At 37.6% G+C, this 21,979-nt stretch overlaps 1 protein-coding gene across 1 annotated transcript in view; it reads left to right on the plus strand.

The window, feature by feature from the left end:
• The window catches only part of LOC121880074 (spectrin beta chain, non-erythrocytic 1-like), a gene marked incomplete in the record, with an annotated part of 309,746 nt that overhangs the window by 231,173 nt on the left and 56,594 nt on the right, over positions 1-21,979 (plus strand). Inside the window, 2 exon segments of the mRNA XM_042387083.1 lie at positions 17,298-17,390; positions 18,566-18,702. Coding sequence (XP_042243017.1) covers positions 17,298-17,390; positions 18,566-18,702 — 230 coding nt within the window.

Consider the following 21,979-nt stretch of genomic DNA (forward strand, 5'->3'; position numbering starts at 1 on the left):
TGGAATTTGTAAGGCGAATTTTAGTATCATGAATGTTCATATATTGAGGGATACCTGTATATATTGCACATACTATACTGTATAGAGTACAGTCTCTCCTCGACTTACGGCAACCCGGACATATGACGGCCATGGTCGTATAAAATATTTTTCACATTACGTATTTTCGAGTCCCGACGTTAGTGATCACGCTGTGTACTGACAAAATTTTTTTTTGTAATTCCCTTTAAAATGGCTGGCAAGCATAAAAGTGAGAGTTCTCGGGGTGCTGAGAAGAAAAAGAGACACCCATTTTAGAATTTCTATGTATACTGTATTATTTTCGACTTGCGACCAATTCGACTTGCGACCTGGTCGTTGGGACGGAGCTTCGTCGTAAGTCGAGGAGACACTGTACATACCAAATCATAAGAAGTATATCATTATTTTTATCTCTTTTTATATATAAATCCTTTAGTATGCTTTTACCTAACAAACGAATTGATAATACATGTACAGTATCCCCTGATTTACGATCTCCCTATCTATGATATTACGCCTATTTATGATGTAAACAATCCACATGAATGATGGTCATCGTCTGGCCAAGATGGATGCATCTCTTGGTTCGCTTGTCAGCTGCAGTCTACCCATTCACTGCCACGTAGCCACCCAATGCACTACAGTACCAAGTTCCGTTCCATGGTGATCGGATATGGCCATGATCGTGTTGCTCAACGATTATCAGTCATTATTGGTGTTACTTATATATTTTTTTTTTTCTTTACACCTTACACTGAAGGACATGACTAACATTCACATTGTATACTCTGTTTTGGCGACTATGAAATGAGTTTTGTTATGTTTTCTGCCTTTGTTATGAACATGACGTGAGCAGTATCAGCCACTATTTTTGTTTTTACGTTATCATTCGCTCTTTTTTTTGTGACTGAAGTGAGTTTTATAACTTTGAAAATACCTGGGAAGACCAAGGCACCCAGGAATACTGTGCTGGAGGTGAAACTTGACAATGTAAAGCAGCTTGAGAGACTCCAAAGGCTGTGTGGGAGTCAGAGTGACGCTTGCACTCCACTTTCAAGATTCCCCTTAGCCTCGATGGGGACGTGTAATGACGACCAGGCTTGTTTTTAATGATGTAATGAGTGTTGTTTAATTGTGTTGTAGGTATCATATTAGTGTAGAAATTTTTTTTTTTCGGTGTCTAAGTGGCTGGGAATGTATCCCATTCAACCCCATGTTATAGTGATCTTGATTTACAATATTTCGGCTTGCAAAGGGTTTTTCAAGAAACTAATCCCATGGTAAATAGGGGGATACCTGTACTCTGAATTAGATATTAAAAAAAAATAATGGGTGAAATATGGGGTAAATATAGAGGTTGCGAGAACATCTCTGAGGCGTACGGAGTCAGCCACTGTGAGTGGGTCATGCAGTTAATTGGGTGTGAAATTAACGGTTAAGTTAGCCCATTTAGTTCAAAGAGGAATAAGGATGATGGACAAAATTACATAAGTGGGGACTGAGTAATGATTATTCATGGACCATTCTGCATAAAGCTTGGCTAGCTGGAACAAGAAAAGGAGAGTCCCTAAGAACAACTTTCTGTTAATGGTTTGTTATGTTAGCCTTAGAATAAGGAAGAAACTTTTGGATCAGGCTCTACCGGTACTTCCAGTGGGTAACATCAATTTACCAGGAGGATGGAAGGTAATTTTTTATGTTCTTATCTTGCTTGAAACTTGTAGGCTTGTTTTTATTTTTTTAACTTTTGAAGTATGCATGAATAATATTGAGTAATTTGAAATAATAGTATGTGAAGTTATCTTGGACAAAAAAATCGGTTAAATTTTAGGCAAAATTTTCACTATTTATTATATTTGTTTAGTCAGAAGTCTTTGGTCTATAAAAACGTAATGAACACTTTTGCAAATGTTGGCTAAACCCCAAAAATTTGTAAGCAATTGAGAAATGATTAAGGTGTTAATGACTTTTATTTTTAGAGTAAATTATCAGTACATTATACTAATTGTGGGAATTAAATTCATTTGATTTTTGTTGTTTAAATTGGTATAAAGGTTTGGGTGATTGAAAAATAGTGGAGAAAGAATAGTAAATACTGTACTGTGGTTAAACTCATATGTTGTGGAAGTTGTGGAGAGTGTAGATGGGTTATTGATGAGTAATGTAAAGGAATATTAGTAAGTGTCATTGCATGAAGTTTATTGAAAGAGCGGACATAATTATTGATGTGATTTGTTTGTACAGTCGGCCATAAGAATAAGTATACACCTACAGTTCATGTTTGAGACAAAATATCTGGTAACACTGTATATTGCCAGACTGGGGTCACTAATTCTAAGGGGGAATACTTAACTCTAATCTTAATTTCTAAGGGTCGCTGCCACCAGACCCCCTCTGGACAGCATGTAGCTCATTAGGTAGCGTGCAGAGTGGACTAGGCATTGGGTTAGGTTTTCCATTGACCAGATCGATAAGGGGAAAGAAGGGTGAAACCATAACATGTCTTAATTAATTTATTCCTTATAAAGCATACTGGTAAAAGCATACAAATGAATTGGTCTTCCTCAGAAGAACAACGAAAATGTTGGTTACCCAGATGGGCACCAGACGTCTTACATTAATGGCGTGTCATCCACATACTTATTGCATAACAATCTGTGACCACCTTACCTCGGTCATTCCTTCTTACACTATCCCTTAACACATCAGACTGCTCCACCTGTATGGAATATAGCACTGTCGGTTATCATACATAGTAGCACCATCTCAACACACATGTTACACTCCACCCCTGCAGGTATGGGACTCCTTGTAACTTTAAGGTATACACAGCAGGCACCTCGTTCGCACACCGCCCTCAGTGGGTAAAGACAAGGGCTTCACCCAGAGACATAACAGTACTATTTCCATGCCTGGTATTAAAGGTCGCTCTAAGTGACGACCGCAGAGTTTCTCACGGTCTCCTTATTTGTGACTACTCATTTGGAGTGGTGTGCTGGAAATCCGCAGGTTCACAGTGGAGTGGCATAGCTGGGAGTAGTCACCACCTGTTGGGATGCTCATAGGGATAATGGCTGCCGGGCAGCAAGGCATTCCGACCGCATGGGACCTGAGGTGGCGGTAGAACGGAGGGTACTGAGAAATAAGGCCTGACGGGCGGTTATCACACCCCCTAACACATTACTATTACACTTGTATATCAGGCAAAGCTTTAAACTGTAATAACTTCGATATAAGCCTTAAATATAGGGCGGGATATAGCCCGATAGGACACTGACCTGAGGTGACGGTAGAACGGAGGGTACTGAGGGCAGTGCCCCGCCGCTCGTCACCGCGTAGGCCTACAGTTTCCAATCTTTAATTTTTACTTTTATTTCTCACCTGAACACTTTTCGGTATATTGTCACTCATGCCGTATAAACACATATTTTAATCCTAAATTACACACTAAGGTTGCGTTTTGGTTTGCTAGTTCCTGGGTAAATTCATTGGGTTATAATATCAACGCGGCACACCCGAGGCGGGTATAGGACGCGCCTTAAAACAAAGGCCGAATGTTCATGGCGGGGGTGTATCAACTTCACTTAAAACTGTAATTAGGGATCCTCCTCTCACACATTGCACTATTTGAACATTGACATAAGATTCTCTGATCACTGTACCTGTCGTGGGTATATGTCACGTGAGGATACGAGGTGTATTAAGTTCATACCGACGCATACAAGATATTTCCTTTCAAGTATAGTTTCTAGGTCACTTCCAATACCTCACATAGTTCTGATACATTTATCCTTTTTCCAGACCATTGTTCTCATGTATTTTCATATGATATCTGTGGAAGTTATGTTCTCTACACGTTTACAGACGTAAATAGTATGACCTTCAAACCCTGATCCACACTTAGTCCTACAGTACACTAGTCCGGCTCAACTGGACTTTAATTTTCATCTTATGGATACCCTGAGTTCTCCTTAATGCTATGAATACATACAATTAATATGATATAACTGTACCTGGGTACAATACAACACATGGTCTAGTAACATTGAGTAGGTGAGTTATCCTTTATCAATGTTTCCTGTTTTCCGAGGTTCTACAAGCGCGGTGGATTTGAATGTTATATAGCGTAATATGAATTAAATGGGGTTTTTAGGAATGACAATGATGTGCGCAGTACAATCTGTCCTGAACAGAACAGACAAAATTACAAAATGACCTGTAATTTATGTTTTATTCCTACATATATGTTGTAAATACATTTGTTGTGAATGTCTTACTAGTGTCTTGTGTTTATATTACAAGTAATATATTGTATCCAATGGTAGTAAACTTGTACCCTACTTTTTTTTTTACTAATGTTTTGATTAGTAAAGGAAGGAAGAGGAGTAAATAGAAGAATAAAGAAGGGGAAACAGAAAATAGTTAGAGATAACAGGTGGGGGAGAGCCGAGTTTCATCATGCGTCTGGATGCGCAATTTCAATGTTACCAGACCATTTTCGGACCTTACAGCTACAATGTGTATAGTTATTCCTGTGGCCGACTGCACATACCTTAAAACTAAAAAAATTCCTGAAATTTTGCAAACACTACTGTATACAGTCACAAAGAAAAGTCTTGTCACTTCTCCTACTGTTCCACTAACCTTGAGATTCAGTCTTGTGAACCCAAAGCAGTAGACACTGATGGATTATTCTGTCCAAGGATGCTTTCGGGTTCAGAAGTCTGAATCTCGAGGTCCGTGGAATAGCAAGAGACAACAGGACCTTTGTGTTGACTGTACATACAATATTACAATAAATGCTCGGAAAATTTTTTAGGGTTCTGCATAACACCATTTGGTTTTGTACCAGAGGTCTGAACACCGAGCTTGTATGTTCAATTTTGCTCCACATAGCTATGGTAAGTATTCAGTACAATTAATACATATTACAGTGAGGCAGGATTAGCTTACAGTTATGTTTTATTACTATGGTCTGGAACATACAAAAAACTTAATACAAATCCAATACACACATTACTGAAAAAAGAGCCGTTTTTTCTAAAAACCAGTTTTTGTGATATAGCTCGAATGTGACATCAGCAAATGCTACCTAGGTATGTTAATTCCTAGCCAATTCGCCAGGCCAACATACAGGCAATAAAAACCTCTAATAATTACTTAAGTAATATTAGGAGGACACGTCGCTACCTGGCATTTAATTGCAATTCTCAAAACCCCCTCCTTCACCCCCCATTATACGCATCATGACCCTCATCTCTTGCCTCTGAGAGCAATAATTAAAAGTCAACTCGAGGGGTGGAGATGGGTGGGTTATGGACGTCGCATTCGAGCTATATCACAAAAACTGGTTTTTAGAAAAAAAAACTGCTTTTTGTTCAAGCTTTGAATACGACGTCAGCAGGAGGTGGAGAGGGGGGTGACTTTGCATACAAGGCTCCGCTGTCTGAGGTCCAGATTATATTATAAACCGTTTTGAATATTTCCAAAATTAGGAACATTTACCGGCAGGTAAAATGTTAATTTACTCAAAAAGGATACTCACTTTATTCTGATGAGGAAGAAGGTTCTGGTAGTGGAGATTGACTAGATGGGGGAGGGGAACCCAGCACCACCACATTTGAAGCATCTCTCAGAGATAGATGAAGATAGCTGTCTTTGAAAGTTTTTGAAGATCTCCAAAAGCCCATTTCCTTGATCAGACTGAGACTCATATGCAGCAGAAAGGCCACAGACCCTGCGTATCTCCTAGTGTCATGTGCCAAAAATTTCTTGCCAGGGTCTGCTTGATTCACTAATTGAGATAAGGATTTTGTCAATTGACTAGGAGATAATTTCTTACCATCCCTTGATGAGAAAACATAAGGGCCTCGATTAGAGAATCTGGTTAACCATTCCTGAAGATTTTTAACTGGACACAATATGTGAGGAACCCTTGTTTCATCCATTAGACGTTTTCTCCTATTAGGTTGAGCTTGGAAATCTTCCCTTTCATTTTTTCTTAGGATCTCCGTAGGAAAAAGGATAACATCCTCGTCAGAAAATACCAATAATGATGGATTATTGGAAATTGAAATCAGTTCACTGATTCTCATACCCGTTGCTATTGCTAGAAGGAAAGCTGCCTTCTGGAGTAATTTATCCCTGTTCAGATTTATATTGTAATTGGGCCCCATAAGAAGATTAGTAACTTTTTCCAGAGACCAAGGCGGGATTCTCTTGGGTCGAGGAGGTCTCTGAATGAAAAAGGACGATCTTAGCATTTGATAAATCCTTGGGTTCAAGGTAATATTAAAACCCCAAGCCAGAGGGTCAACCAACGCTGATTTATAAGATGCAATTGTCGATCCTTGAAGGCCTTTAACTATGAACAGAAATTCTAAAAATGCTAACACAACTGTTTCGAATAATGAATCTGGAGTTGTTAACTTGCTAAATTGTTGAAAAAGATTCCAAGTTTTCTCATATTGAATAGAAGTTTGGGGGTCTATGACCTGCTAATACTTGGTTAGCTATATTGGAATTACCCAACAACCTATTTAAACTTTTTTTTTGAGAAACTCCAAGCGTGAAGTGCCAAGGATATCTCGAACTGAGAATGTAGTACCTGGTCTAGACATCCTTGTTGCAATTGTAGAGGATTCAGGCACCAGTCCAGTAGATCCAGGCACCAAGGTAGTAGGATCCAATATGGTGCAATTAAGAGGACTTTGCCTCGGAAGGATCCGAGTTTGTGAACCACTTTGGGCAATATTATTTTTCACAGATGGGAATAGATAGATTGAATTCCAAAGGTTCCACTCTAAGAGGAGGGCATTTCCTAAAAGATTTGACCGTTCCAGAGATGCATAAATTGGCATCTTGTGATTTGTTAGGGAGGCAAACAGGTCTATCTGTGGAGTTCCAAACTTCTTCACTAGACTCTTGAACTCCGATACCTTTAGGGACCATTCTGTTTCTGTCGATACTGGCCGGAGACGGGACAACGCATCTGCCCAATTGTTTTGCACTCCTGGTATATAAGTTGCTTTGAGGTAAAGTGTTTGTGTTTCACAAATACTGAAAAAATTTTCTGACAGTTGTAGAAGGGGCCAAGACCTTGTTGACCCTTGATGATTGAGACAAAACACTGCCGTTTTGTTGTCCATGGCAAACAGGATCGTCGTATTTTGTAAATATGGGTTTGCCGACAAAAAGAATAGGACCACTGCTAATTCTTTTATATTTGTGTTTGTCCCAAAGGAAGTTACTCCATTTCCCTTGATTGAATTCCCCTTTTGAAGAATGGTATCCCCAACCTATTTTGGATGCATCCGTACAAACGACCAAACCTGTTTGAGGTGGAACCCAGGGAGAGGGACTGATTAGATTGTCCCAGTTTGTCCACCATAACAGATGATTCTTTATCTGAATAGGGAGAGAAGAAGCAACGTTTCTGTTTCTGCGAAGCAACTTCGAGCCCAAATGAGATAGTTGCTTTTTCCTTAACTTTCCCAATGGAACCACTATTGTGGCAAAATTCAACAGATCCAGAAGTTTTTCCCAATCGTGCCAAGAAACCTTGTGCTTTACACAAAAGGCTTCTACGTGGTTTATCACATGTTACTTTTGCTTCTGGTAGACTGACTGACAGCTGATTTGTATCCCACTGGAGACCTAACCAATCCAACTTTTGATATGGTATTAGATTTGATTTGACCTTGTTTATCTTTAAACCAAGGTTTTGAAATAGTACTAGTGTACGTTGGGTTGCCCTTTGACAATCTTCGAAAGAGTTTCCCATTATCAGCCAATCGTCTAGATAAGCAAAGATTCTTATGCCTTCCTTTGCAAGGATCTTTCTGGGAATATTTGCCAGTTTTGTAAAGACTTTTGGTGCAATTGTCAGACCGAATGGCATCACTGTGAATTGATAACTTATTTCCCCTACTTTGAACACCAAAAATTTTCTGTACCTGGGAGCAACAGGAACATGATAATAGGCATCTTCGAGATCCGCGGAAGTAGATGCCTCAGATGGTCGTAAGTGAGCATCTTGAAACTTCTTTTGGGAATAAATTTGTTTAGGATTGAAAGATCCAAAATCCACCTTAATTTGTCGCTGCCGTTCTTGGGGGCTCGGAATAGGCGAGACATGAAACATTTCTCTGACTGCAACAGTTCTATGACAACTCTGTTTAGTAGTTGACTTACAAATTTTGTAAGTAATGGGGTTGGTTTTTGACCCTTCTTTGGGAATGTTAGGGGAGGGCACCATATGGAAGAAGTCCACCTGTTTTCCCAACCCCCTAGACCAGGGGTTTTCAAACTATGGGTCCCGACCCTTCAGTGGGTCGCGAAATAAATAAATTGGGTCGCAAAATAAAAATGGGTCGCGAAAATAAATAAGAAAAAAAAATAAAATGGGTCGCGAAAATAGATAAGAAAATAAAAATAAATGCGTCATAATTTAGGCTTGGTTATTGTAATGTACTCTCCACAGTCTAGGAAGCGACTGCAAGGAGAGCATTTCCTGATTCTTTCTTTACCTCTCATGTCATCCGTTTTGCGCATTTCATATCATTACACTTAGGTTTAATGGATCGCAATTCAAATTGTTGTTCTGGCTGTGGGTCGCAGTAAAAAAAGTTTGAAAAACACTGCCCTAGACGACCCAGCTGTCTGGCTTCATTGGAAGGGGGAAGCTGCTGAGGTGGTGGAATAAGGTCTCCTTCCGTTTCAGAACAAACGGCCACCTCTATTACGTCTTTGATTATTTCCTCCTCTAAAATTTCCCCTAGGTTGATAACTGACCCGGGCAGCTGGTCCTGTTCCCCTGTAAAACCTTCCTCTCCTAGGTTTCCGAAAGGACTGAGGACTCCTGGGGACATTACTATTAATAGTATTCTCCAAAGATGATCTATAATTAATCAATGATTGCTCACCAAACAAAGCAGGAGAAAGAGGAGAAGAACGTATCAACAAATAAGCGCTACCACTTGAAGCATTATTTGTTGCTTGTTTCCTTAGCTGGACTTTGTCATAATGCTTTCAACAAATGATCTAAAAATGAATTGTACAGGGAATATGGGATTCCTTGTAGAGCAGCAGCAAAACATTTGTCCACTTCTGAATTTTTTTTCATAGTCCAGCACAAACTTAGTTAATAACTGACACATCATAATTGCAGACCAAACATCTGCTGCCAATTTCCTAATTTTAAATTCTTCAAGCAGCAGTACAGGGGCAACTGGTTTCAAATTTTTTTCATAACTTATATCAACATATTTTGAAGCCGACGAATATTAGAAAAGTTCATATAAGGAACTCTTTTCGTCATTAAATTGGAACTTCAAAAAACTAAACTTGTGAGCATTCCTGTCTGCGGGAATGAATGTTAAGTCTTTCAATAAATTAGCCCAGACTTCGTCTATTTCAGAGATCATCTTTGGGCAAATATCAGGCCAAGAAAGTGTAGTATCACCCTCCAAAAACAAAGAATGATGACCCAAAGTTGCATGTCCTTCCTCTCTCTTTGTAGTTGCTGAGATATCAGGAAGCTTAGAGACATTTTCATAAAATATTTTGAATAAGGAATCCACAGATTCAGATGGATAAGTGAACAAAAAAGACTTAGCTCTTACCAATGCAATCCATGGGCTGTTAGAATCAACCTTACACTCAATATTATCCAACAGCTGCGTGTCAGTCGACAGCAGCCTGTTTCCACTCGCAGTAACCAACACTTTTGCCCCAGGTGGAAGTGGTTGCCAAGATGTGGATAGGGTGAAGTCAGTCTCAACAGGTTCTTTCTGCTCAAGAGACTGGATACTATGATTAGAACAAGGCTCATCGTCCTGATTTTGGAATCCACTGAAATCAGATTGAGTAGATAGAGGTTTTTGTAGACTTCCTACTGCCCCACTGTCTGGAGGATCCAATGACTTATTTTTCTTAGCAGAAGCTTTCTTGTCTAAGTGGGGATTAAGTCTTTTACCTAACACCAATAAACCTAAACTTTCTGCCAACTTGGGATCTTTCCATTGTTGTACATTCAAAAGTTTACTCTTCAAGGCCTTATTCCACCTATTTTTAATTTGTAATTGCAATAAATCTTTATCACGTGTAGCTTGATGAAATTGAAAAATTTGATCATAAAAAACAGCTGCAAGCCACATGAGGATCTATCTTAGTAATCCAAGTTGCTTTACATTTTTTATAATTACATGTAGTATGGCCTCCTTGGGTCTTGGATGAAACTACTACTACTGAATTCAAATTCTCTACTGACAGACAATTCCTTGAATGTAGTGCCTGAGCTGAACTTTCTCGTCTTTGTAGCTCATCACTCAATAGTATCTCCTTAGGGACAGTTCCATAGTCTCCTCCATTATCAATAGGCCCGGACTCCTGACCTTCATCCTCCAGTTGCACATCACTCATCTGAACTAGGAGGACACCATGAGTCACATTATATCATTATAACACAAAATAATAATAATAGTTAATAAGGGAGAAAGCATTTTCTCCCTAACTTAATCAATATGACTCATAAATGTTATATTATTCGTAAGTTAATGCATTAAGATCTCTTATTGTTATACAAGTCACTCATATGACAAATATAAACAATAACTCACTATTTCATATCTGTCTCCCGATTCTTATATCAAGTATCCCTTCGCTCAATGAAACTTATTTAAATTTGTTTTTATAAAATAATTTCATTCAGAACATTTATTGAGAGGGATCATCAAGATCTTTATTTGTTGCCAATCAGGGGCACAGACATTATCCCCCAAGTAAACACTTAAGGGAAAATTCCTACCTGCGCACTATCACCCGGCAGGGTTGACAGTGCTGAGACGCTAACATAGCGCTTTATTGGCAGCAACGTTCACTGTTACTCCAGCAATATTTATTGGGTTGAGAATTCCACCCTGAGTTGGTCTCATATAACCCATAGAAGGTGTAAAATCCATTTCAACATAACTTTAAATTGCTAGGAAGACCGGAAGGTCAACATTCCGGAAGGAACGCCAAGTCTAGCAGCCTCGCTAAAGTTCGCCTGGAAAGGCTGAACCCGCTACTGAGGACATCAAAAAATAAAGTTATGAAGAGACAAACTCAACTCTGGCCTTTTTGCTGAGAACAAATAGAAACCCAAGGGCGGAAGCCCAAAGGTTTTTGTGAACGAACATAAGAGTAGGGAGAGAGACAGTCATGGTATTCATATTAGCATGTGAATAATTGGGACAAAGATCGTAAACAATATACTGGTTGACAATCCTTTATCCGAAATCCTTGGGGCCAGAGGCATTTCGGTTTTTCAGAATGGTTAGGGTGGTTTTTTTTTTTTTTTTTTTTTTTTTTTTTTTTTTTTTTTTTTTTTTTTTTTTTTTTTTTATTAGCTCACACGGGCATAGATCACTGACCCACATTGGGGCCTGGGGGGCGAAAATATAATAAAAATTATAATAATAATTCATAGGTCTAGGTCGTGTTTCTCACTTTTGATCTTTTTTTCATTCTTGTATTTCTTTATTGTATTATTAATATTTTATTATTACAGTATTATTGTTATTATTATTAATTATTATTATTATTATTAATTTTATTATTATATTTTATTATTATTATTGTAATCATTATTATTTTATTTTGATGTATTTTTATTAAAAGTTTTATTTACTATGAATAATTATTATTATTATAATTATTATTACTATTACTATTACTATTACTATTACTATTTCGCCCACCAGGACCTGATATGAGTCCGTGATCTATGCCTGGGTGGGCTAATCCCTGTATAAAAAAACAAAACAAAAAACTGGTTTTCAGAGCTTTTCGGTTTTCGGAATTTCGGATAACTGGTTATCAACCTGTACATATATATGTATATATAAATAGATATACAGTGGGGTATGCTATAACGAATCTAATTGGTTCTAGAACCTCGTTCGTTATCGGATTAATCTGTTCCAGGCCCCCAAATACAACCACTTAACACTGAAAAAAATCTGTGGAAAATGTAAAAAATACTGTACTTTATCTTACCTTAGTGTTGTTCAGCATGCAGGACAGGAGGCAGAGGGGGAGGGGGGGGAGGAGAGAATTATGGAGAAGAGGTGGAAGGAGAGGAGTCATCCTTCCTAGCCCTCTTTGGTGACTGTCTCACAGGCACTTTGTCTGTAGGTTCTTTTGTTACCTTTTTAAAGAACAAATCCAGGGTTGGCTGCTTCAACCTTGATTTCTGGACCTTCCAAAAGTAGTTCATAACATTGTCATTAAACACACTGATGGCTTTTGCACAGAACCAACATCAGGATGATAATCCTCAGCAAGTTTGGACAGTTTGCTCCAGCAAAAGAACGCATCCTTGAAATCTTTGGCTGGAATGATGCGGCTTTCCTCCTTGTCCTCCTCCTCCCCTGACTCCTCAGAAGTTAAGCTCCGCTTCAGTGTCTCGTTTTGTTCTTTGTGAAGCTCACGCAGCTCCTCAGTGGACAGTTCCTTACTGTGCTCTTCCACCAACTCCTCAACATTATCAGCATCCACTTCCAGGTCCATGGAATTGCCCAGACACACAATTTCATGAACAACAGCCTCTTCTTCTAACTCTTCGAAGCCTTCAAAGTCTCTTTGAAGGACACATTCAGGCCACAATGGCCTCCAAGCAGCACAAAGACACCTCACAGTAACCTCTTTCCAGGCTGAGGTAATTAAAAAAACAGCGTCTGCTATATTGAAGTGACTCTTCCAAAATTCCTTCAAACTAACATCACTGGAAGAAGTGGACGCAAAACATTTTCTAAAAAGTGCCTTTGTGTACAGCTTCTTAAAGTTAGAAATTACCTGTTGATCCATGGGCTGGATGAGAGGTGTTGTGTTGGGTGGCAAGAAGTGCACAGTGATGAAGTTGAACTCCTCTGGCAATTCAACCATCAAATTAGGAGGGTGGGCTGGTGCATTGTCCATCACCAACAAAGCTTTCAGTGGAAGATTATTCTCCCTGAGGTATTCCCGAACACTGGGTCCAAACACCTCAATCACCCACTCAGAGAATAAATTCCTGGTCATCCAAGCCTTTGGGCTTGACCGCCACATAACACCAAGGCGGGTCTTCCTAATGTTTTTGAAAGCTCTGGGGTTTTCTGCATGGTACACAAGGAGTGGCTTTATTTTGCAGTCACCAGAAGCATTAGCTGCAGCACAAAGGAGGAGGGTAAGCCTGTCTTTCATTGGCTTATGGCCAGGGACAGAAGTTTCTTCCTTGGTAATGTATGTACGGCGAGGCATTTTTTCCCAAAAAAGTCCAGTTTCATCACAGTTGAATACCTGCTGAGAAACAAAGCCTCCCTCTTTAATAACATTAAAAAAATTGTCATGGTGTTCCTTAGCTGCTTCGTTATCTGCACTAGCAGCATCACCATGTAATTTATTTCTCCTTCTGAAACCAGTAAACCACCCCTTGGTACCCCTAAACACTGGCACATCACTATCACTTGCACTGGGAGTCTTGGCTTTAAGGTCCTCAAACAATTGTCTGGCCTTCTCACAAATTATAGTTTCACTAATGCTATCACCTGCCATTTCTTTCTCCTTTATCCACACTAAGAGTAAATTTTCCGTCTCCTCAATCACATTACACCTTGCTTTGCTAAGTCTAGAGATTCCCTTAGCCACTTGCACAGTTTTCAACTCCTCTTTATTCTTTAAAATCGTACATATAGTCTATTTAGCCATCCCATACTCATCACTAAGTTTCGCAATGCTTGTTCCATCCTCACGTTTCTTTATGATTTCTTTCTTAGTTTCAAGAGTTATGAGCTTTCTCACTCACTTTGGACGATTCATTGTTACAATTGTACACTTGTATAACAAAATATTTATACAAATAACTCTATTTCCACATCAAAAGACGAAATTTCAACAATAACAGTGGTGCACTGGGTACACAATGAGACAAAGATGGCGCCTGACGCTCTTGTTGTGGGTCGCGGTACAACAATATTCATGCGCCAGGCGAAATAGTCCCGTATTCATCCGCGTTCGTTGTAGGAGTTGCGTTCGTTATAGCATTCTCAATTTTATAGGTAAAACCGTTCGTTATAGGAATATTCGTAGTAGGATCCGTTCGTTATGGCATACCCCACTGTATTCACATATTCTCTTTTAGTGAAGACGAGCCCGGGAGGGCACAGCGACATTCACTGAGTGACTTAAAGGCAAGGCATAGTCACAACGATCTAAACGACTCGCAAAGAAAATGTGTTTTGGTCACCATGCTGACCAGAGGTCGTATAAGAAAATGCCCCAAATACAATAAATGAGAGACATAAATTAAGTCACTCTACTTCATCACTGTGCTGTTAAGTACAAATACCGCATATAATATCCTCCCGGAGGTGAGTATTTTAGCAATTAGAACACATATTCGCGGAGCTTCCCTTTGTGTGTATTATAGCTGAAGCGCCAGGCAAGAGATGAGGGTCGTGATGCGTACAGTGGGGGGTGAAGGAGGGGGTTTTGAGAATTGCAATTAAATTCCAGGTATCGACGTGTCCTTCTTATATTACTTATTAAGTAATTATTAGATGTTTTAATTGCCTGTATGTTGGCCTGTCAAATTGGCTAGGAATTAACATACCTAGGTAGCATTTGCTGACGTCTCATTCAGAGCTTGAACAAAAATAAAGGATACGAGTACAGTATTGTTCCAGAAGTTTTTGAACTTTGATTTTATAGTATCATTTAGGTTTGAAATGAGAAGAATGGTATTTCAAAGTTGCAGTCATTTCCAATTGGTTGAGGTACTTTACAGATTCAAAGTTCATGTGAGAAAGTGGCTTATCAGAACTTTAAGTGCCAATAGGCATTAAATTTTAATGTTTTAATGAATAGCAGATTAGAATTATTGTTTTAGATTATCAAAATGTCTCTAGTAGTTCAGAAGCAAGAGAAGAGTTGAGGGTTTGAAAGAATTTTAGCTCAACTGTTTAAGCACTCGGTAACTGGCAATGGAGCAGCTTGATTCGAACAATGACTTGTCAAAAAGAGATGGGAAGGATGTAATATGAATATCAGTCAACATTATTGCTGATGGATGATGAAAATGTTAATATCCTGCTTTCGAGAAGAAAACCATTGTGAAAGGAGTATCCATTCGAATATCGTAATACAATGGAGAAATAGGATGTAAATCAATCTGCAGCATTACTGCAACAGTAAGTGATTCATTAGTTATTCACCTGCTCACATAGATTTAGATAATCGATGGATTTGTTGTATTCCCCTTTAAACGACTAATTATTAACGTAATGAAGATATTACATGTATCATAACTGTACTGCACAGGAAGAATGGTGGACATAACATTCATTCATACAACTGGCTGTGTTGCTCTATGCCCACACAGAGAGAGACGCATGTAAGTCTTGTGAGTGTGTTACACATTTTACGCATGATGGACAGTATGTACTGCATTAATTGTAAAAAGTAGGAGCAATATGATTTCAAGGGTGGCATTATTGCAGCGCTATGGGATGAAAAAAAAGAATCTGGAGAAATTGTAATTATTTTGTGATAAGTGGTCGGGCTGGATATGCCGAGCTGTTTGGTGTAAACTGCTCAAGCTATGTTTTTAGGGCTCTCCTTTCACTTGTGGTGGCTTGGTGTTGATGGTGGTCAAACTTCATGCTAGGAACAAAATGTGTCATTTACTGAATATTTTGTTATTTCTCAAAGAACATTGATGTGCCTTTTACATTATTTATAAACCAACGGCTATTTCATACACCACTTGGGTCGATACTTAGGTGTGCGAGGCTTGGGTGAATGTGAATTTAAAATCGGTGATAAAGCTTTAGAATTGGACATTTTAACAACTAATAGGCATGAGGAGAACAACACCGAACCAGGTGTGTTTTGCCGAGTCAGGTTATTCTTCGCTGCCACACTTAGTTAAACTCGCTCAAATTTTTCTTTCACAAGTAGTTTGAAAGATTGTTTCTCTCTGACAACTTGTTATCGTTTACGATTACTGTTATAACCAACACTAGTGCACCAAACGGATAATACAAAAGATTTGATAAGAAATGGAAAGTGTTTGCATATCAGTTTCTCGGGCAAAATCTGCAAGATGTAATGTGTAAGAAGTTAATATGAGGATGGTAGTGCATGATATCTATAAAGATAAACACTTTAATTAACGAGTTTCAGAGAAATTCGGACACTAATTTCAGTAACCTGTTGTCCAGGAAGAGCGCAACAGCTATGTGCATTCCACCGAGAGTGTATCACTAAATTCTGATTGGATCTGTATATTAAACTTTTTTGTTAATGACTCTTTTAACAATAATGTGGACAATACATAACATGCAAGTTCATTTGGTTGCTTACTTAGATATATTTCTCCAATAGAAAAAAAATGCCTTAAAAGAAAAGAAAAACAACAATACAGTATTTTAATTCTACGTATGTGTCATAATATTTCTGCTCCATGTTCAATACAGTACATATTTACCTTATGGAAGGGTAATTTTTGGATTACCGAAAATTCAACTTGCAGATAGGGTACAGGAATGGAACTTTTCCATAAACCGGGGAATGTCTGTATATATTTCCTGTCTTTTGGTTACTTGTAATGGGGTTTGATATTAGATTTCTTTACAGGTATAATATGTATTTTCATACATACTGTATTTATAATTTCTAAATTATCTTGCCCTTTAAAAGTTTTGTATGTCAATATTATCCATCAATGTAATGTCCCCCTTAAGTTTTCTTGTGACACCTATAAACTGTAGTTCACATTATTCCCATTTTTATCACTTGGTCCTGCCAGATCTGCTTCATATCTGTTTTATGTATCTATTTTCTTGATTATTTTTTCCCAATTTCTTTGCCTCTACTACTGCATCCTCCCTTCTCAAATTTGCCCTTGGGAGATTTTCAGTTTCTATAATTTTTATTTTATTGCTGTGGCTTGTTTGATAGGCCAACATTTGGTTCTAACTTAGCATTTAGCTTTCCACTTAACAAAAACTGCATGGTAGTATTAGTCGATTGCATTTTGGGAGATAAAAGTGTACAGTTACTTTTGTATCACAAAGCTGTTCTAATATGATTTGCATGGATAAATTTCCTCTTAAATAGACTACCCTGCACTCCAAACCAGTTCTTTGTTTTGTTTTTTTATTAATATAATAGTTTGACTAGTTGAAGCATGTTCTTGACCTCTTTGCACTGACTCAACTTTCCTGACCTCACTTGACCTTGCACTGCCCACACAGTTCCAGCTCTGAGGCAGCTGAGACATCGAGCACTCCTGAGGTTCACCCAAGGTACCGGAAGCGTTCAAGCTCTCTGGGAGAGGTTCTGATAAGGTATTGATGCACTAATCAATTAAACCATGCCTGGAGCACCTGGTCTGACATCCGCATCGACGCACAGCTTCTGAAATTTTTCAATAACCATTGCTTATTATTGTAAAATGGCCATGGGGTATCCTGCAATAGTGCATCATGAGAAAAGCCTGTCATAGATACATAGCTCAACCAATTCTTAATGTAGCCTTTGTCATATTTTCAAATTTGTCTTCATTTTACCGTTATACTCGTACCTGTTGTCACAACAGTTGATAAAGTTTATCCTGTTAAGAAGGGTTGATGCTTGTAGCTATATGATTTAAGGTTCTGTGTGGAAATGTAAAATTGTATTGATAGGATAATTTGCACCACAAAACCAATTTTCTCCAATGCTTCCATAGGTTATATTTATTGTGATTGCTGTAGTGTAGTGTATATGAAATCAATAAATACAAGTTAAACAGTGCTGTGTTTTAAGAAAAACTAGAGTTGTGAATATTAGGATATATATACAGTATAAGTTAGCATCTTAAAATTCGTTGTTTTAAAAAATTAGATAGTATTATTAAATGCTTAGATAGCTTTAAAAAGCCCCATCATCAGCACGATTCAGTGATTATGCAATAACATTTAAAACGTATTGTTTGTGGGAGCAATTAATGATACGAATTGTACATGGCTACAGTGAAGTGGTCATTGGTGGTGGTGTCTGTTCTTCCCATGTGTGCTGAATGGGAAGCATGAAATAAACATTTGCACATAGAGCATACAGCTTTGTAATTATATGAAACATTGCTTGGTGTTGGGAAATAATCAATGTGTTTGAATATAATTGTGTGGTTAGCGTAAGTCTAGGATTCTAAGCCCCTTGAATGTCTCGTATGTTCGTTAAATACCTAACATGACACAAAACATGAAATATGTTCTAACATAATAATGAATTATTGTCAATTTCTAAACTTACATTACATATAAACAGCTGATAATAATTTAATGAAAAAAGCATTTTCCAGTTTTACTCGCAATCCTCCCCATAGTATACAGTATATAAATTTGTATATTGTCAATGATTCACCAGAAAAATTAATGCAGATTTGGGTCAAGGTTAAAGAGAAAATTTTTGGTCCTTTTTTTTTTCTGGTGAATCAAAACTAGCAAATAATTTGTTGCTAATAATTTGTTCTCCCAAACAGGAAAACTCTGGAAGTACCTGATGGTGGTGGTGGCCTTTACAGATCTGGGTCACAGACAAGTCTGAGCAGCCTTAAGAGAGGTAACAGCTTACGACAGGAAATGTTCAGATCACACCCTTCCTATAACAGAGGTGCTGGTAAGTGCATGCTGCATGTGGGTTTATTTTAATTTTACTCCCATCAAACCAATTCCATCCTCAATCAGGATTTGATTCTTTGTCTACACCAAGAGAAATCATGTTATTAAAGAATTATACATGCTGACAGTAACTATTTCTCAAGTATTTTCAGATTATTTCTCAAGATAAGGTCTGAGAATGTTTGCGAAATAGTCCAATCACAATACAGTAGAAGTCCAAAAATCCGGACTGCTTGGGGATTGGGTCGGTCCGGATTTTTGGATTTTCCGGATTCTCAGGCAGTACTTTTAAAATTAAAATTTAAGGAGGAATAAAGAAGAGATGAACAGGTACATTTTGATAGTTTATTCATTAGCAAATAAAGCATGCTTCATTTTTCAAAACGAGCAGTTTTAAAGAAAAATAAAGTCAACACTAGACAAAAATGTAAACAAACTGTCTAATACCATGGCAAGTCTTGAAATTCCTTAGCCATCCATCACTAAATGTGCACTCTGATTCAATGTTCATTTGCTCCTTAAAAGACTTTGCTTTGGCAATAAGCATTGGCCCAGAAATTGCCATACCTTCTGATCGTTTTAACAAAAACCATTCGTGCAACACCTGATCAAGATTTTTTAATTTGGGCCAATGTAAACTTTTTCTTTCAGCAATTTTAATGTAAGGCTCAGAAGAAGCTGTGAATTCTAGAATTTTATTCTTTGCCTTTTTTATATCATAAATTGTAGACTTTCCAATGTTGTATGTTTCCATTAGAACAGCATTGCTCACATTACATTCTAGTTTCTTAATTATTTCAAGTTTGTCACTCAATTTCAATGTGTTCTTCTTTCTCTTCACACAACGAAGTTTATCTACTTTAGGGGCCATTATTATGGGCTTGTACTCTGTACATGGAAAGAGTAGGACTCAAAATTACATACGTTGTAACAGTTTGATTGCTTGTTTTAAAGTGGCGATCGTGTGGTCGTTTGTTGTCCCTGTGCAGCTGTGGCATTCACGCATGCACACATACACACAAAAGATTTATAGTGCCTCAAATTTTACATTTCAGTTCAAGCTTATTACAAAACTAACAAAATTAGCTACCTATAATTTACAATTACGTACTTTTATTATTAGAATTATGTAAATTAATTTTTTAAAGCAACTCCATTCATTCACATAACCCACAAAAGCCCGCTAAATTTAAAAAGTTTGAGTTTTCGAAAAGTCTGGATTCTCGGGTGGTCCGGATTCCTGGCATCCGGATTTTTGGACTTTTACTGTACAGTGGTTCCTCGGTTAACGAAGGGTTCGTTTAACGAAATTTCGGTTAACGAATTAGCTACCATAAGAATATTTATTTCGATTAACGAGCAAAAACCGATTAATGAAATCCTTACGACAAACACGTTTTGTTGTGCGCATCAGTTGATCAGCTGAAGTATATATCAAGAAAGTTGGTCTCTTGAATATTTCTGCATTTTTTTTATTAATATTATTGGTCATTCTGAAATATAGTTAACATATTGATAATATACAGTGCAGAAATTATTATGAAACATTAAGAAGGCATTAGAACCAAAGCACTCTGTAAAGAATATGGCATGTCATCATCACTGCCTCTACAATCAGCTGTTTGATATGTAAACAAAGCTGCCGGGAGTACGACATACATACCTCAAAGTAAGTTAAAATACAGTATTCTATTGTTTTTTATTTATTACAGTAGTACCCCGATTTACGCGGTCAATTGAACCCACAGGGTACTGCGTTAAGTGAAATCCGCGTAAATGGAACAACAGAACATATGGGATTAATTCCAATAGAGACTGGCCTGACCCCCATACTCCAGTTTTTCCGACACAATACCTATGTTGTAGTAAAAATAACATCTAAATTTTATGATGGTATGCTCACACAATTAATATTTAAAAGAAATACAGTTGCCAGGTTAATGTCCATTCAAATAATAGACTCAAATCCCCCCCCCCCTCTTTCCAGCTCACTGGCCCCTACCTCTCTGAGAAATGATTGGATGAAACACTAGATTTTAACATTTAGTAATAAATAATACCTCAGACTAAAGTTAGGATAATATAATTGACATTTCTGGATTCCTTGCAGGTCAGGGAATATTTTGAATGTAAACTTCATATATTTTGCACAAAAGATAAAATACTTGCTTTGTGTAAACCAAATTATTACATTAGATCTAAAATTTGTATGTCTAATGCAAAATCCATGATGTTTATATTCAAAATGATCATCATATTGTAAGAATTCCAGCAATGTAAATTATATTCTGGTCCAGTAATTTGTATGAATTTTATGAGCTAAAACAAATATCTTCAGTTAATAAAAAAAAAAATATTCTTCACGACACTATCTGTCAATCAAAGTACCCCAACTTGCCTCCCCCCCTCTTCCAACCGCGCCAGATGGTCGGTCGGTCCCAACCCTCCCCCCCACCTTCCCTCCCTACCAGAGAAATGTTGGGTGAAAAAACTAATTTTAACTTTTAGTAACAAATAATACCTCAGACTAAAGTTAGGATAATATAATTGACATTGCTGGATTCCTTGTAAGACCAGGAACATTTTGAATATAAATGTCATATATTTTGCACAAAAGAAAACATATTTACTCAGAGTAAACATTACATCTAAAATTTGTATGTCTAATGCAAAATCTATGATGTTTATATTCAAAATGATCATCAAATTGTAAGAATTCCAGCAATGTAAATTATATTCTGGTCGGGTAATTTGTATGAATTTTATGAGCTAAATAGAAAAAAAAAATTATACTGCACGCGTATATGGGTAGATGAACCGCGTAAAGTGAAAGTTCGGTTCTGGCGAGGCACCGCGTATATGAGAAATCGCGTAAAGTGAAACCGCGTAAAGCGGGGTACAATTGTATTGTACAGTACTGTATACTGTACAGGTCAGTACTGTATTTAGTTTATATTTAATGTTTTGTTAATTCTATTACTGGTATACACTACTTTGTATGTTCTTTTTCTGTGAGTTGGAACCAATTACCTAATATCCCATTGAAATGATAGATTCGGTTAACGAACGACTCTGTGGAACGAATTGTGTTCGTTAACCGAGGGACCACTGTATACCATATTTTATGGCATATAAGATGCACAGCCATATTTTAGCAGGGAGTATTTAGAAAAAACTTTTGTGTGGATTTTCCTCCTGTAGCCATAGTTTTCTTTTAAAAATAATATATATTGTAGTAGTAAATGTGAGGAATAAATAAAAATATCAGTAAATAA

The sequence above is a fragment of the Homarus americanus genome, unplaced genomic scaffold, assembly GCF_018991925.1.
Source record: "Homarus americanus isolate GMGI-L3 unplaced genomic scaffold, GMGI_Hamer_2.0 scaffold30108, whole genome shotgun sequence".
NCBI lineage: Eukaryota > Metazoa > Arthropoda > Malacostraca > Decapoda > Nephropidae > Homarus > Homarus americanus.